Source organism: Jaculus jaculus, chromosome 5 (assembly GCF_020740685.1).
Source record: "Jaculus jaculus isolate mJacJac1 chromosome 5, mJacJac1.mat.Y.cur, whole genome shotgun sequence".
In the NCBI taxonomy this organism is placed as follows: Eukaryota; Metazoa; Chordata; class Mammalia; order Rodentia; family Dipodidae; genus Jaculus; species Jaculus jaculus.
Window position 1 is genome coordinate 172,537,413 of NC_059106.1, and position 17,336 is coordinate 172,554,748.

The window sequence follows — 17,336 nt, forward strand, 5'->3', positions numbered from 1 at the left end:
AACCTGGGTCCTTAGGCTTCACAGACAAGAACCTTAACTGCTGAGCCATCTCTTCAGCCCCACATGAGTACTTTAAGCAGAATAACAAAAGGGTTTTTTTCCTCATAAAAGCAAGAAAAAATTTTTTTTAATTCATTAAAAAAATGGGTGGGCCAGGGAGATGGACCAGTGGATGAGTGTTTATTGTGCAAGCGTGGGGACTTGAGTTCCATCCCCAGAACCCACCTGAAAATCTGGGCACGGCCACTCATGCCTGCAACTCCAGTTCTGAGGAGGATGGAGACAAGAAGCTCACTGGTCAGCGAAGCTCTCTCAGACACGCACACACACACACACACACACACACACTATAGTGAGCTCCAGGTTGAGTGAGTGACTCTTCTCAGGGAGTAAGGTGGAGGACAGACAGAAGAGGACAGGCGCTGGACCTCCTCACCTGGCCGCTGCATGCATCTGCACACACACACACATACAGTCCACACATCACATGCACAAATGTGACAGTCGCAAGAGACTCCCTTATACACTTTTCCCATTTAAGTGATGTTATGAAATTATAGTGGGTAGAAATTACCCTGTACAGACATGTCAATGGAAGGTGAATGGAGTTTATGAATGTCCTCTCAAACTACAAAGGAGGTGCCCTCAGAAAAGGGTGAATAGAGATTCTCTGACTCCAAACTTCAAAGGTGACCTTCCCTCCCTAGAGAATGTTCACCTTCTTGAGTGATATGGAGTTGGGACTGAGTGATCAAGACCTTGGGTACCTGTACGTCCAACACGTGGATGTGTCCACATTGTAGCTAGGCTAGGTAACAACATTAATCATTAAACATGAGTTAGGACCCTTGCCATTGTAGATAGTCTATGTGCTTCTCAACCTCTTATTCTCCACCTCATACGATGGTTAATATCACAAGTTGCGCTGTACTCTTCAAATGACATCTTAAGGTGCTAACACCCCAGTACCTGCAAACGAGTCCTTATCTGTAAACAAAATCTTTGCACATACAGTCAAGTTCAGATGACCTCCAACCAGATTAAGGTGGACATGAATGCCGTATAACTGGGATGCTTACAAGAAGAGAAAAGAAAGACAGGGACACACACGGGGCAGGCCGCATGCGACTGTGGAATCTGACAGGAGCAATGCTTCTGTGTGTCAGGAAGTGAAGAGCAAGACATGGGCAGCTGTCGCCGAGAGCGCCAGAGGCAGCACGACCTTCCTGCTCCTTGCCTTCAGGCATCCGACTACGCAATGGTGGGAGCATAGCTCTCTGTTGTTTCAAGCCACCAGTTTGTTGGGCTGTGCTATGGTAGACTTAAGACATGAACCTAACCCTCTTCCATGTAGCCCTCTGTGCCACAACCTTCACTCCGGCAACAAAATACCCTCCCAGCGTCGGAGCCTAACAAAGGCGTTGCTGGACTTTGCATAAAAGATCCAGAGCTGCAGAGGTGGCTTAGCAGCCAAGGCTCTTGCCTGTGAAGCCTAAGGACTCACATTCAAATCTCCAGGCCCTGTGTAGCCAGACACACAGGACAAAAGTGTGCAATGTTGCTCATGTGCCACAAGGGGCCACACTCATCTGGAGTTTGTTCACAGCGGGCTGAAGGTCCTGGCTTGTCCATTCTCTCTCTTGCTCACTCTGCCGCTTTCTCCCTCAATAATAATAATAATAATAATAATAATAATAATAATAATAATAATAAAGTTCTATTAAAACTTTGTCTACTTTCTGGACCTGGGGGACATTTCTAATTTAGGGGCTAGTGCTTTTGGAGAGAAAAATTAGACTTTCTAATTACTTTCCCTGCTGCTACCTCCACCATCACCCGGCCTGTTAATGTATCAATTTCTTTGATTGAAAAGACTGGGTAAATTAAACCCTTCTCTCTTTCTTTCTCTCTCAAAAAATTAACCTAATGCAGAGAATCAAAAGTAGAAAACAAAAAGATCCTGTAGCTCTCTGTGGGAACTGCTTTATAGCTCTGGCAGGAAGTCAGTTTGATCACATTTCTGAAATTGCATATTTAATGTGCCTGACCACCACCGGTCACTCAGGCCTTCGGGAGCCTGGCATCACAGAAAAGCAGTCCCCGGACTCCCCTGTGGACTGCTGTCAGGACTGAAAGCTCCTTAGCAGCTCTGTCCATGCAGGACCACGTCCCTCTGTGTTCTCTTCCCAGCCCTGCTCTCTGAGCCAGGGAACCCCAAATTCCCTAGCTTACACATCTGTATCCCTATCCTTGTCACACAAAGGGCCTCTGGTTATAGTCCCCAAAATGTCTGAGTCCCAAAGAGAATGGCAGTGCTAACAGCCACATAAGACCAGGAGCATCTGTCACCTGCCATCTCAAGGCATTGAGAACCCAAGAAGTCAGTCCATAGAAATTCAATGAAAGGCCATGTTTAAAATGTTCCTCCTTGCTCCTAAAATGAAAAGCCACTCAAATATGAACAGTTCATGTTACTGGGAAGTTGAACAAGGAGAGGCAGAAAAGGGAAAAGTCTGACTGAGAGAGCATAAGAATGATTGACTAACTGACTTAATGACAAGAAAAAGAAAGTCCTAAGAAATCCACTTGAGATACCAAGAATAAGTGACTACTGTGGGCTCAGCGTCAAATGAAACATGGAAACCACCCTTTCCAAGGCTTGAGGAACCTTCCAGAAAAGGGAAAAGAAAGAATATCAGAGCAGGAGGATGGGGAGGAGGGCTGTGAAACACTGTCTTCTGAATAAGACACGCCCGTTCCACTCATGAATTCACAGCAGCTGTGATTTCCTGTCCAAGACTGAGCCTGTCAGTGCGTCACCATGGGTGGTAACCAGCCTTCCATGATCATGCAAGAAACCCTCATCTACCTCAGTGGGTGACCAAAAAAAATAAAAAAACATGAAAGTGAGATGGGGATTAATGGGGGAAGAAGTGTATTAATGAGAAGGGGGGAATACGAGAGAACAGTTGAGGGGAATATGATCAAAATATATTATATACCAGTATGAAAATGCCAAAAGTAGAAAAAAATTAATTAAAATCCTATTGGTCCTAGAGAATGAGAGAGTGGCAGACAGGCGATGAGAAGGCAGAGTGAAAGGCCATCATGGCTCTATCTGCTTTCACAGATTTTTCTCCCGTGAGTAGGTTCGTTCTTCCGTCTGCACCGGCAGCTCCCTGATTCCTGCTCCCATTCTGACCTTCCACTTGAGGGACCCTCCTGCATTAATTCTCCCCTTCATGTGTCCCCAGCAGCACAGACCATCTGGGTAAACGTTCATTACTGAGCACCCACAGGACGCGTGGTCATGCCCTCAACATGCCAGCAATGAACGGGAAATGTTCGGTTCCTTCAAGGACCTCTGGAGAAAGAGGTAGTCTGGCCTGCCCTGTGACAAGTGCCTCAACAAAGGAGTGTTCAAGACACCTTAGGGCAGTTCTGTAAAGAACCCAAGGAAGTGGACACTGTGGACATGTGCCTTGACCTCCTCGAACACTGGAGCCAGCGATGAAGGCATTGTGGTCAGGGTTTGCAGGTGCAAGACGGGGTCCAGCTCCGTGGCACGGAGTGCAGAGAGCCTGGGCGGGAGCCGCAGGTACAACAGGCACTTCTGCGTGTGCTCACGACTGGGGCCAAAGCCCACGTGTGCTGTAGCGCTCAGGAGAGGCAGCTGGAGAGATTCCAGAAACGGGAGGAGCAGAGGGTCGGGTCCTTGTTCCGGAGAGCACTGTGGAGGGACTGCGTGGACGGAGATGCCACTAGCTGCAACCGCGAATAAGACAGAAACGTTTAGCCAGGGGAAAGGGTGAGAAAACGTGCTGGGGGAGAGGAGCAGGTGGTGAGCCCCACATTGAGCTAGCTATTTTTGGAATGCCCTCAAGACATGCAGGTGAAGATGGCCAACAGGGACCTAGATGGCCTTAGTTATGTCTCCTCAACCTAAAGAAATAAAATAAAAGAGAAGCATTTCGGCAGACATGAGTGAGTTGAGGAAGTTTGTTTTGACAGCTTAGGGAAATTTGAGATGTCGTATGCAGAGCATTTCTAACCAGCCTAGAATGGCATGAGCGCACATGAAGGCCAGGCGTGGTGGCGCACACCTTTAATCCCAGCACTCGGGAGACTGAGGTAGGAGGATCACCGTGAGTTCAAGGCCAGCCTGAGACTCCATAGTGAATTCCAGGTCAGCCTGGGCTAGAGTGAGACCCTACCTCGAAAAAAACCAAAAATAAACAAAAAAATAAAAAGCACATTAAGGAAAATGATTGACCAAGACTGCGCAAAGGAAGCCTTCTTAAAATAAAGTATTTTGTCAAGTGAAATCAAGATGCAAAATCTCCTGTCAGAAGAGACCTTGAACTAACAGGACTTGAGCCAGCCTTCTTGGAAAGACGACTAGAATAATTTAATCTGTGAGGAACTCATAGGAATTGTTGCTTTCAGGACCAGTGGCTGTCCGGTTATCTTGTGGGTGAGGCCTGTACAGGCCCGTGTTCTCCCCAGGATGAGCGGTGGAGTGGCGATTCACAGCCGGGCTGTGGACTTGCTGGCCCAAGGGTTGCCACGGTTGGGCCATGTCCTATGAGGAGGAGGGACTCACTGCCAGAACAAAACCAGTTTCTCCACAGTCAACCAGGAACACCATCACCTAGATTCTGGGGCTCATTCAACTGAAGACCGGGCTTGGGAGCCATGTCACTTTTATGCCTTCCACATTGCCTATTCTAACCCTCTGTGTGCCTGTGACCTTCCAGCCTCTGTGTCCAAGGACAAAATGCAGGGCGATGAGGCAAAGAAGGTCACCTTGGATGCGAGCTCTCATTCTTGTGAGTTTTTATCAAACAGATACCGATCCTCTCTCTGCAAAGTAGGAATGATCATGTCATGATTTCTAGTGCTGTGACCCTTGTATTTGCTGGAATCTTTTTGCTGAAAACTCTTTGAGAATCTGGGTCTGCCCTATATAATCTGAAAGCATTTTTTTTATAGCTGCATTTATTTAAGAGAGAGACAGAGAGAATGGGCATGCTAGGGCCTCTTGCCACTACAAACAAACTCTGGATATGTGAGCCACTTTGTGTATCTGGCTTTACATTGAGTACTGGGGAATTGGACCTGGAACATCAGACTTTACAAGCAAGCACCTTTAACCACTTAGAGATCTCTCCAGATCCCTGAAAGAAGTTTTTATCTATGATACTATTTCATGCAGTCCAGCTTCAAAACTTACATGATTAGACCAAAGTTAAGTAAAGCTAGTTTTCTGTCCCCCTCAAATTACATTCCTTCTTCTATGCTCAGCAACTTTCCATGTTCCTGTACTATCTGTCAAAACCTTTTCATCCTTCAAGATGCAATACAGACATTTTCCTCACTGTGTGTCACACTACTTCACTGGGTCTGTACTCTCCAAGAGTTAGTTAGATGTGATCAACTCTATCTCTCCAGTTGGACTGGGCATTTCTGGCCAGTAGAGTCCATGCTAGGGAAGCCTGGTACCTAGTTCAAGACTGCCCTCAACCAGGAACCTTCATGTTCAATCACAGCGCTCAGTAGGTCCTCTCTCTTCAGAGACACGGGAATGCTAGGAGAGACACTTTGCAGATTCTGAAGTCTCTCTTTACCACGGAAGGCCACACAGCTTGGAGCTATTCTCCATTAATATGGTTTCAGGAATCTCATTCACAAAGATCTCATTTAGAGAGGGTGTCTTACTGAGTATGGTATCTAATGCTAGGGTTTTCACCATGCCCTCCCTTCTTTATTCTGCTTGAGAGCCCTACTGCTAGAAAACACACACACATACACACACACACACACACACACACACACACACACACACACACGGCATGAATGCTTCCTAGAAATTGTAAGAATATTAACTTTAAAGAACATTGAGCTGGAAGTACAATCTGGGTTCTTGTCTCGAGTCTGTTACTCCTCTACATCCAAGGCCATGCCATTTTGGCCAAGTCATTTCATCTTCCTAAAAGTCAGGGTTTCCATTTAGAATGGGGTGGGAGCTGGGCTGATGGACCTCAGGATGCCTGCAATTATAACTCCTCTCGGTGTTCTGTTCAGATGACGAGCAGAATCACCCTTTTCTTTCGGTGGCATTGTAGCAGCTGCAGGTAAGAGAGCAAGGACCCAGCTCTCTGTGCCCGTCTCCCACCGTCTTGTGCACTCATGCACACACCCCTCCCCCCTTCGGGGCTGTGTTTATGTAATTGATTGATTGAAGGCGACTTGGCCCTTCCTCCCGGCTGCTTGATTATAAGTGAGTGAAACAGATGTCGTGAATTGGGTGATTGGTTCTCAGATGCATTCCAGGGAGCAGGACGATGGGAAGGAAGTGAATGATTTCAGATTCTGGGGCCCCATGACAAATGAACAGTGGGTGTGAGTGACGGTTTGGTACTTAGCATTATGAAGTGAGTGACCAGATGTTGATGGCAGCTGGTGGATTAATACCAAAGGTGACTAGTGAGCTAAGCGCCCCCGTAGGAGATTATCCAGAAGGAGGGAGTAGCGATCCTTAATCATCCAAGCCCATTCAAGGGTGGGAGTCAGGACTCCTGGGTTCCTGCTGCCCAGCTGGCGAAAGCCACATTAGAGAACTCTGGCCACCTTCTCAAAGGGGGCAACTAGTCTTGGCATGGTAAGAGAGAGCATACCTGAAATAATTTTACTCCACTACTTCATTTTTCCAATCAGGAAGCTGAGCTCTATAAAGATTAAATGACTTGCATAAAGTTACATGACCTCATGCGGTCTTCCAGAAGAAAGACTGAGCAAGGAGCGTATGTTTGTCCCTTTTGCTTCTGACTACAACCATGTTGAACATGGTGTTGGGTGCTGGACAGCCACTGTCATCCCTGGTCTGAGCCCACCTGAAGAGCAGCAAAGATGGCTGAGCAGCAGGCATCCCCCACATGTGGGGTTCAGTGTACAGTATTTCATTCAGTCATGACAAGTTCAAAAGATGGGCTCTGCTTTAATCCCCACTTCATAAATGAAAAACGATCAGAAGACAGAGATCATAAGCATTTTTCCCTAGTGGCAAAGCTAAGCTTCCAACTGCCACAGCTGGATCTCAGGTAGGAGATCTGCTTCTAAAACTCATGCATTGCTTCCCCAGACACCTTGGCGCCCCAAGAACCTGAGATGTTGATATGAAGCAGGGAAAGGGGGGGCCCTGTGCCAGTCAACATCTCCCCGAGTCCTCCAAGATCAAGTGGGTTCAGTTCATCCTTTAGTTCCTGGTGATAAAAGGAGAAAAACTGGCAAGGTAGCAAGACCATGCATCCACCTTATAGCCAAGAAAGCACATCCACGTGAGCTGATAGAAGACATGAGAAACACGTCCATGTGAGCCAATAGGAGACAGGATTACTTTTATCATTATTACTGGTGCTAATGTCTGAATATATGATATACATACAAGAAGGCCAAGATTTAAGCAGTGGTTAAATGCATGGCTCCAAAACGCAAGGCTTATGGTGGAGCTGGGAGGCCTTCTCATAACCCCAGAGGTCTTTAAGGTAATTAAGGGTAATTCTCAGGTCAGTGCTTTCTCTCATTCTGTTCTCACTTTAGCACCTGGCCCATGAACAGATCTCACCTTTAGGAGCTTTCCAGAACCATCAAAAGGCAGCCTTGGGGGCTGGAGAGATGGCTTAGTAGTTAAGGTACTTGTCTGCAAAGCCAAAAGGACCTATGTTCAATTCCCCAGGATCCACATAAACCAGATGCACAAGGTGCTGCATGCATCTGGAGTTCGTTTGTAGTGGCTTGAATCCCTGGTTCTCCCTCTCTCTCTCTTTCCAATAAATAAATAATAATAAAATGGTTTTATAATTTAAAGAAGCAGCCTTGGGCTGGAAAGATGGCTGAGTGCTTAAGACACTTGCTTGTCAAGCCTAAGGACCCATGTTCAACTCCCCACATCCCATGTAAACCACACGTACAAGGTGACACATGCATCTGGAGTTCATTTTCAGTGGTTGGAGGCCCTGGCGTGCCCATTTTTTCTCTCTCTTTCCCACTATCTGCTTCTCTTTATCAAACAAATAAATAAAAAATATATTTTAATTGTCAACAAAAGTTTTTTAAACAGAACATAACATTAGACAAAGACCATGGGGGATTCAGACTGGGTCCAGGAGGGACCAGTGACTTCTCCTGTGCAGACTTTATTTTCCTCCCCTGTGAAATAAAGATTCCATAGACTAGGTGATCCCAGAAAGACGCACCACGTGACAGCGGGCATCCAGCTCAGCCACCGATGTGCTGGTGACCATCCGTAAGTCACTTACCCTCTCTTAGCCTCAAATTCCCCAAGTAGAAGATCTAGGCCAGATGGTTTCTAATGTTCCTTCTCAATTTCTCCTTTGTAAGATCCCCAAGTCACTGCTCTGGAAGGGTGCTGGCTCACTGGATCCTCAGTCCTCGCCGGCTATGCTAGCGGGCAGAGACCCAGTTAACACCGGCGCTTCGTAACAGCTGCTTCCGTGGCCACTGCTTCCTCCATGTCCAAGACAAACCCAGGGCTGGCGATGGCAGAGGGCGGCAGCGAGGTGGGGCTGGTTCTGGTGCCGGCAGTTGGTCACAGGGTGGTCCCTTAATCATGTCCATGGGCGGCTGGCCCTTCTCTGGAGTGGGAGTGAACAAATCCCACGGACACTAACCAAACTGTAAGTTAGAGGAGCAGAAACAGACCCTTCAATTACACTTCCACTAAGGACCTTGTGCTTCTGGGCCATGGAGATCGATGCCCCAGTGGTTCTCCAGGAGCTGCCATTCTCTGGTCCTGAGGTTAATACCACTCGCCCTCTCATGACTCAGACAATTCACCTTTATAATGGAAAGCTGAAATGGGGAGATGGTGCCTTGCTTGTGTTGACACGCCATTTGCTGCCGAAGTGTCTCAAAGGCCCTGCCGAGTTCTGCCTGTCTCTGGGGCTGAGATGCTATTGTATAATCAGTGTCCAGGATCTTCTCTACTTTTATTTATTTTCAAAATAGTATTTCATGTATTCCATGCTGGCCTCAAACTTATTATGTAGCCAAAGATGACCTTGAACTTGATCCTCCTGCCTCTACCTCCAGAGTGCTGGGATCCTAAGTCTGTACCACCACACCCACACTGGTCCTGTTCGGTGTCTTCTAATACCAAAAAAAAAAAAAAAAAAAAAAAAAAACTCTCCGAAGAAAAGGCATGGGCATTACACATAGCTCTCATGGGCAGGGTTCAAAGGTTCCATGCATATCACTGAAGATCCTGTGGGGAGGTGGGAGAGCAAGCACCCAACCACCCATCCCAAAGCTGACTACTTCTGTGCCCATCTCAACTAGCCTACCTTCCTCTAATTACATGTGGCTTACTCCTGTTTGAGGCAGAAGGGTGCTATGCCATATTGACAGTGCCTGGCAAAGGAGTTTGGTGTGCATTTGAGACAGACCATAGGATATACAACCCAGGCACTCTGGAGCGTGTGATAAGAGCTGTTTGGGCGAGGCCTTACCCAGTGAGCTATGCCATGCAAATGTCCCATCCCAGAATTAATGCATTCTTGCTTGGAGCAGGCCTTCTGATAGCTGTCAAAGCTGTCCTTCTTGGCTTTAAATAGTAATGGAGTTAATATCACTGTTCATTTTAGGTGAAAATGAATTGGGCTTTTCTACATTCTAATTTAATTTTGTATAAAACATTGAAAGACACCTTTTTCTCTTCCTAAGCTATCTTCAATATCTTTGGGCAATAATACATCGGGCTTATTATCTCTAACAACACCAGGGCAAAGCTCCTTTCCCCTTGGCCTTTATAAAGAGTCAGATTCAAGGACGGGGCACTTCCTGAAGCCTTTCTTTTACCTGTTTCTGACTCAGGGCTTGTGGGGGAAAGGCTTTAGCATCTGTTTTATAGAACAGACTCAGAGGAACCAGGGGCTTCAGAGACATGTGCAGCCTTCAGCAATCCAAGGGCAGAGTAGGTCCACAGCCCAGGAAGAAGGTGGGAGGTTGTATTTACTTGGCCACCTTGGCTGTTTTCTGCAGACCTTGCTAGTACTTTTTTTTTTTTTTTCAATCGCAGTGTTTAATCTGCAGAGCACTGCTGAGGAGTAGATAACATGTTCTCTGCAGATGAGTAAACTGGAGCTCCGAAAGTTTCCCCGCCCAGAGATTCAAGGGCTGCCATGAAGCAGAGCCTAAGGCGACTCGGGGTGGAGAGCGCCATGAGTCCATTGTCCGCCACCAGCCTCCACAGCTTCAGCACCAGGACCCAGGGACCAAGGCCGAGTTAATTTTTTTGTTGTTGTTGTTTTGTTTTGTTTTTTCGAGGTAAGGTCTCACTCTGGCCCAGGTTGAACTGGAATTCACTATGTAGTCTCAGGGTGGCCTTGAACCCATGGCGATCCTCCTACCTCTGCTTCCCAAGTGCTAGGATTAAAGGCGTGCACCACCACACCAGGCCTGAGTTAATATTTGAATGTGATTATGTTAAGGAATGCCCAGAGCATTAACGAAACACATCTTTGGGTTACTGAGAACATGAACCAAATTGAGAAAGACCTGCCCTGAACGTGGGCAGCCCCGTGCCATGGGCTGGGGACCCCGACTGACTGGATAAAAACAACGCAAGAATGCCAGCATTCATCTCGCTCTGCTTCTGACCCAAGATGGAGTGACCGGCCACCTCCCACTCCTGTCCCTGCTCTCATTCCTTCCCCACCCCTCAACGATATAGGGTACCCCTCAAACCATGAGCCAAAATTAATCCTCCCTTAAGTTGCCCTCTTGGTCACAGTGAAAAGTCACTAGCAGGGATGGAGAGAAGGCTCAGGGGTTAAAGGTCCTTGCTTGCAAAGCCTGACGGCCCAAGTTTGAGTCCCTGGTTTCTGCATAAAGCCAGATGTACAAAGTTGAGCATGCATCTAGAATTTGCAGTGGCAGAAAGCCCTGGCATACCCACTCTGACTCTCTCGGTTAAATAAATAAAAAGTAATATTTTGTAAAAGTAACTCATGCATTGAGGCAGTTATAAAATGGTTATTTTGGCCATAAAGTCTGCAAATTGCTCATGTCTGCAAAGCTTCTATACTTTTGAGGGAACTGATCTGTGTTTCCACGGTGACCGGGACCTTTAGAAAGACCCTAGATCTCAGCCTTGCTGCCTAGACATTTTTGGACCATGAGCTGCTTATTGAAAAGCAGCAACGAGAAAACACATTTATTATGTGCTAAGTAAAAACATAAGAGGAATAAAAGGAGATGTTTTGCAGAACTGCTATCAACTTTCCTGTCCTTTCCCTCGTGGAGTAAACACAGTGGAACATTCTAGAAATGATGACCGGCACAGCAGAACGTCGAGTTCTATAACGTAACAGCCTTTGGTAGGACAGACAAGATGGTTCTAGGTTCCGCACCCAATAATCAAGGGCCCCAGCTGGAACCTTCCCCTTGCTAAGCCTGGGTTTCTGCACCTGTAACAGAAGGAAAAGGCGCGCCTGTCCTCTGAGGCACCCTTCATCTGTGAAGCCCTGCGATTCCACAGCTCCACAGGAGCCTCTCTTCCTGCCGGACACAGCCAAGCCTGCAGACCTACACGTGCCCACCACCGTCCTCTGCCCTAACGACGCTGGCTGTCATCTTGGAAAGCAAATACCCCATGCGTGCTTTGATGCGAGCGTCTCCCATAACCTTAGGTGTCCCGAGCGCTAGGTTCCCGGCTGGTGGCAAACAGGGAATTGTTGGTTGGAGGTATATTTTGGGGAGGCAGGTTATGGGTGTTATAGCCAACTTCCCCTAATCCTGCTGCTTTTTCCCACTTGATATTGGCCAGGAAGCGATGTCCACCCTCTGCTCATGCCACGTTTTCCCCTGCCGTCATGGAGCTCCCTTCCCCCCTTTCCTCCCACAAGCTGCTCTTGGTCGGGCGCTGTCTGCCAACAATAAGGGGGGAACTGCAACACCATGGTTGAAAGGTTATTGCAATCCAAGGGGGCTCAGTTCGCTTCAAGATTCCCCGAGAATAGCAAGGGGAATCTCAGGCACGTTCAACTGATAACTGCTCAAGAATGTGCGTGTGTGTGTGTGTGTGTGTGTGTGTGTGTGTGTGTGTGTGTACTCCGATATGCTCAAACTTTCCAGCAAATAAGTTACATTTCACACCACGAGTTAAGACAGTGCTTCAGTGTGAAATGCGCTCAATCATGAAAATATTATGATAACTCATCAGTGACATGCAGTCAAACAGATGCCCGGAGTTCGGGCAGTGAGCAGCTGCTTGAATACTCTGACTGTGATGGTCGAAGTCTGCTCTCCAAGCACGTGCATGACACTGCCAACCGCAACGCAGCCCTGCCCGAGGCTTAGCGCCCAGGAAGCTGGGAACAGCTGCTCAGTGGAAACAGGGGCTTTCCAGCCCAAGACGTGCACCAGGATGGGGCACTTAAGGGACTATATGTAAGTTCCAGGCGCTCGCCATAGCACCTTCAAAGGGCAATGGGAGGCTCGATGCACTTTTGACTCTCGTCTCTTCTTTGCTCAGGCTTAGAAAAATCCCTTAAGTCTTCCTTTGTATTCAGATTGGCTTGAAACTCCCGAAAAACACTCCTTGTGTCCCTTAGTCTTCAACCTTGTTACCCAGTGACCATCACAATAGCTTCCTAAATGACCTTCAATCAATGTCAATGATACCTTCTTAAGACCAGCCATTCTCCAGGTGACCAGAAGTGTGGCCAGGGCTTTAAAGAGGAGCTGCCCCCGTGTGGCTCTGTATGAGCTGTGAGATGCTGTCTCCAGCCTTGCTTTGCACAGCCGCAACCTCCTCTTAACACAGATCCTGCATCTCACGAGAAACTGTTCCACTGTATGGATTTTGGCTGTTAGTAAGAAGGAAGTAGTGGCAGGTAGCCATTCTTTAGTCCTTTCTTGTACCAGGGAGCTCTGCATGTAGCCTTTAGACCACATGCCCAATGAGGGGTGTTAGAATTTGTAGTGACATTTGAGCATCAGCCATTATTGTCATTGACCAGGAGGGAAAAATGTATAAATCCCTAAGACCCAGGGTCATGCCACTGGTCAGAGTCACACACCAGCAGGCAAGGAGGGCATTCCAACTGGCCGTGAAGCCCTGAGAAGTGTCTCCTCCCCTGAGCCACTCAGTGCCAGTCATGAGCCATCACCAGTCTATGAGCACATCCAGCTGGGCTGATTTGCCTCACAGTATGTTCAATGCCAGTCTTCCTGACAACAGGTCTGTTCTGTGTCTTCAGTACAGAGCCATAGGGCACGTCCAGCACATGTGGAAATTCTCTTAGAGGCTGCCTTTGGTGACATCTATATTGGAAGCCACAGCTCATTACAAAGTGCCTAAAGACCCACCATTCTCAGACTCTGCTGGTCCTCCAGGGCTGTGTGCCCAGCTTAGTGGGGCTTCTGTAGCAGCTGACTTCCCTGAGGCCAAATCCAGGCCTCCTCTCCTCAAGAGATTTGAGAGGACGCCACAACTGTGGACCTTCACTGTCATGACAGAGATCATCGGAGATGCAGACACTGAGGCCGGAGAGTGGATGGAGATTGCCAAGGGATGTACAGGGAGTGGGTTGTAGAATTGGATCTAGAATCTAGTTCCTTATCTTGGGATTTTTAAAATATTTATTTATTTGAGAGAGAGAGAAAGAGAGAGAGAGAGAGAGCCAGATGTATGCACCACCTTGTGCATCTGGCTTTACCTGGGTGTTGGGCAATCTAACTCTGGTCCTTAGGCTTTGCAGGAAAGTAATTTAACTGCTAAACCATCTCTCCAACCCAATCATTTTTATACATGCCCACAATGTATTTTAATAAGTCCCTCCCATGACCTTTTGTCTCTCCATCCTTGTAACCCTTCTACTGAACCTCTCTTCTTTCCAGCTAGTCCCACTTCCATATTGATATCTTTTCTCCTCCTCCTCCACCATCCATGACCAAATGTTGTTGAGCCAATACTGTACAGGTCACATGGAGGTTCTGTTCTTTATGTTACATTTTCTCTTTTATTAAAAAATATTTTATTTTTATTTATTTATTTGATAGAGAGAAGGCTTTCTCTTTTAAAAATATTTTTCTTTCTTTCCTTCTTTCTTTGATAGAGCACAGAGAAGAGAGAGAGAGAGAGAATGGGCATACCAGAGCCCACTTGTACATCTGGCTTATGTGGGTCCTGGGGAATTGAACTGAGGCTCTATTTGTTGCCCTGGGGCTAAGTGGAAGGGGTGCCATAACAGGAAGCTGAACCATTACATCCAGACCCATTCTCTGTTAACCCATCTGAAAACTCTGAGAGCAAACCATGCACAAAGCATCTTAGCCACTTGGGGTAACAGTGAGTAAGCAGAGAATTAAGGCCTTTAAGGTAGAACTCCTATGGAGTGCTTGGGGCACGAAGAGAAGCCCGTGGAGAGATCATAAGTGTCCCACAACATAACATGCCCTTTACCTCCCTGTCTTCCCTGCCTGTGGCTCCACACCCACTGGCCAGCCCCAGTCCTGCAGGAGAGTCTACCCTGACCCACTTCTAGTCTCCCCCCCCTTGGCTGGTGGGAGGTGGTGGGAAGGCTGTAGGCGGCAAAGCAAGGCTGTGGCTTCCTGTGACCCGAGGCTTCGTGGTCAGGGATGCAAGCGCCTGTCTGGAGCTCCTCCTGAGCACCAGTGGGGCACACTTGGGAGGAACGCATTTTCATCTCTGTTAAGCAGGGGAAGAAATCAAAAGCCAGCAAGGTTGACTTTGGTTGCTAGAAGTCACACAGCTGGTGAACATGAAAGAGAGACTTTAATTCAGGAATAACTACTGGTCAGTCAGGCTCTACCACAAAACAGAGATATAAAACGTACACCAACACACAAGCACAAGAGACACACGACATGTAACATGCAAAACCAAAACGCGAAAGCAGGGCAAATCACACCAGGACGTCAAAGCAAGCTGAGCCTGCCGCTGCTCCAGAGTGTTAGGTTTGCAAACGACACGTCTTCTCCTCTTAGGTCTCCTTTACCAGCGCTGCGCCACAGCCCTGGCGGACCTGGAAAGTCATCTCCCTGGATGGCTGAGGCTTTGCGCGATGAAGGCCAGCCTCCCGGAACGCAGGGCCGTGTTTGCCAAGCCCTCACCCTCACCCTCACCCTTGGTGTCGTTGCAGGCTTCGAATGCAGCTTTGACGCCCCCTGTGAGCTGGAATACTCCCCCCCACCGCACAGCCTCGGGAACCAGAGCTGGTCCTGGCGGCGTGTGTCGTCTGAGGAGGCCACGCAGATGGATTTTCTGGATGGGCCTGAGACCGAGCGCTCGAAGGAGATGCCCAGAGGTAAGGGCAGAGGCCCCTGAACAGTGTCTTGGGTCCCCACTTCCTTTGAAATGATGGGGTTTTCTCACCCTTGCTCAGCCTTGGAGAGACAGGAGTTGGAACTCGATTTTTAATATATATATATGCTTATAGCTTTAACAGCATCCAGGAAGGGAGGGAGCATGTGAGTAACTGTAAGACAAATCCAACCTTTCCTCTTGCCAGGTAGTAGAAATAGGACGATATACCTCTCTTCCATGCCGAATTTCCCATGTACAGTATCAAAGGATATAAAACAGGGTTGTGTGATACAATGCAAGACACTCAGTTAAATTGGAATTTCTTTTTAAAAATTATTTTATTTATTTATTTGCAATCAAGGAGAGATATAGAGATGAAAGACAGACAAAGAGAATAGGCATGCCAGGGCCTTTAGCCACTGGAAGTGAACTCCAGATGTATGTGCCACTTTGTGTATCTGAGCTTTATGTGGGTACTGGGGACTTGAACCCAGGTTGTGAGGCTTTGTAGGCAAGCGCTTTCCTTGTTAAGCCATCTCTCCAACCCTTGAATTTCTAAAGAAAGACAAGTGATTCATAGAAGTGTGTCTCAGGTAATATTTGGAATGGACTAATACTAAAAACTATGCCAACTGTACCAAGAAATGCGAATGCGTCCTGCCTCTTTATTTGCCAAATCTGCTGATCCTAACAGAAGGACCACAGAACTGGATCAAATGTCTGTTTCAAAGTCACTCATGAATCTTCAAGCCGCAGGCTTATTTTGTACCATGCTCCCCAGCGGCACTGAATGAGTTGTGGGACGTGTTGCTCACCTGCAGAGCTGCTATGGGGCGATGTGATAACACTAAGCCCTAGTCTAGCCTTCACGTCTCTCTCTGCGAGCCAAACTTGAGGGCTTCCAATTTCCTGAACTCAGAAAACCCCGCTGACCCTTAGTTGACAGCTTGGGTTTGTGGCTTTTCACTGAGAGGGCAGTGGGCACACTGGAGGGCCACAGCAGTCTTTGGCAGAGTGCGGGCGCTGCCCCCTGCACTCTCATTGGCTTTGCTGTCCAAGTCTAGATGCCTGAGCAAGGCGGATCCTCCCAGTCGTGTTTCTGACTCTGCAGCAAAAGCCATGGCCACTACCTGCTGCGCAGCCAAGTCCCCGTCAGTAGTTACCTTGGGGACACACAACTGCAGTGTACCAGAGACCAGAGACAGGGCGCAGGCAATCGGGTGGAGAATGGTACAACCATAACTGCTGTTCCTGGGCTTAACCCTGTCACCAACCAAACCTGTGAGGCACTGTGCTATTCCTTTGTACACATTCTAACGGGCTGACCTGTTCTGTTCTTATACATATCTTGAGATTGCTTAAGGCTGACTTATATTTTAAGCTGTTTTCACCTGGGTACTGATGTGGGGTGTGTGGGGTGTGTGTGTAGGTGCCTGGCTCCTAGCCCCATAATGCATCAGAAGTTTATGGAGAAGTTATAGGAGGTGCTGTCTAAGTCCCGTAGCCCAAGATACTCATTGAATGGGACTGGGAAATTTGCATATATTAATTGTTCATTATGAAATCTAACATGTCCAAACCACAACTACTTAGATTAACAATGACAATCAAACCAACACCTGTCTTTGCCCTACCACGAGGATGTGAACACCACTCGCCCCTTTCCAGCCGCCTTTCCACTCCCCGACCACAGACCACTCTTCATCCTAAAGGTAACCAGTGTCCTGCATTGAGTGTTCATCACGCATGTGCCATTCTCTGTGGCCTCACCACCTAAGTATGCAGCCCCCCCACAAAGGATTGTTTAGGTGTTCCGCTTGTTAATGTAAACAAAAGCATTCTGTTATTTTGTCACTTGTCCATTTTGACACATGTAGCTGTGGTTCATCGGTTTGGTAGTATATTGAATCCATATTGTGACGATAGTCCAGTTCCTCTCTTTTCTCTCTCCCATTGTCACTAGACATTTGAGTTGTCTCCAGGTCTT

At 47.6% G+C, this 17,336-nt stretch overlaps 1 protein-coding gene across 1 annotated transcript in view; it reads left to right on the top strand.

The window, feature by feature from the left end:
- Alk (ALK receptor tyrosine kinase) overlaps positions 1 to 17,336 on the top strand; it is a 747,750-nt gene that overhangs the window by 227,677 nt on the left and 502,737 nt on the right. Inside the window, exon 3 of the mRNA XM_045149222.1 lies at positions 15,186 to 15,350. Within this exon, the coding sequence (XP_045005157.1) occupies positions 15,186 to 15,350 (165 nt within the window). The remainder of the gene's footprint in view (positions 1 to 15,185; positions 15,351 to 17,336) is intronic.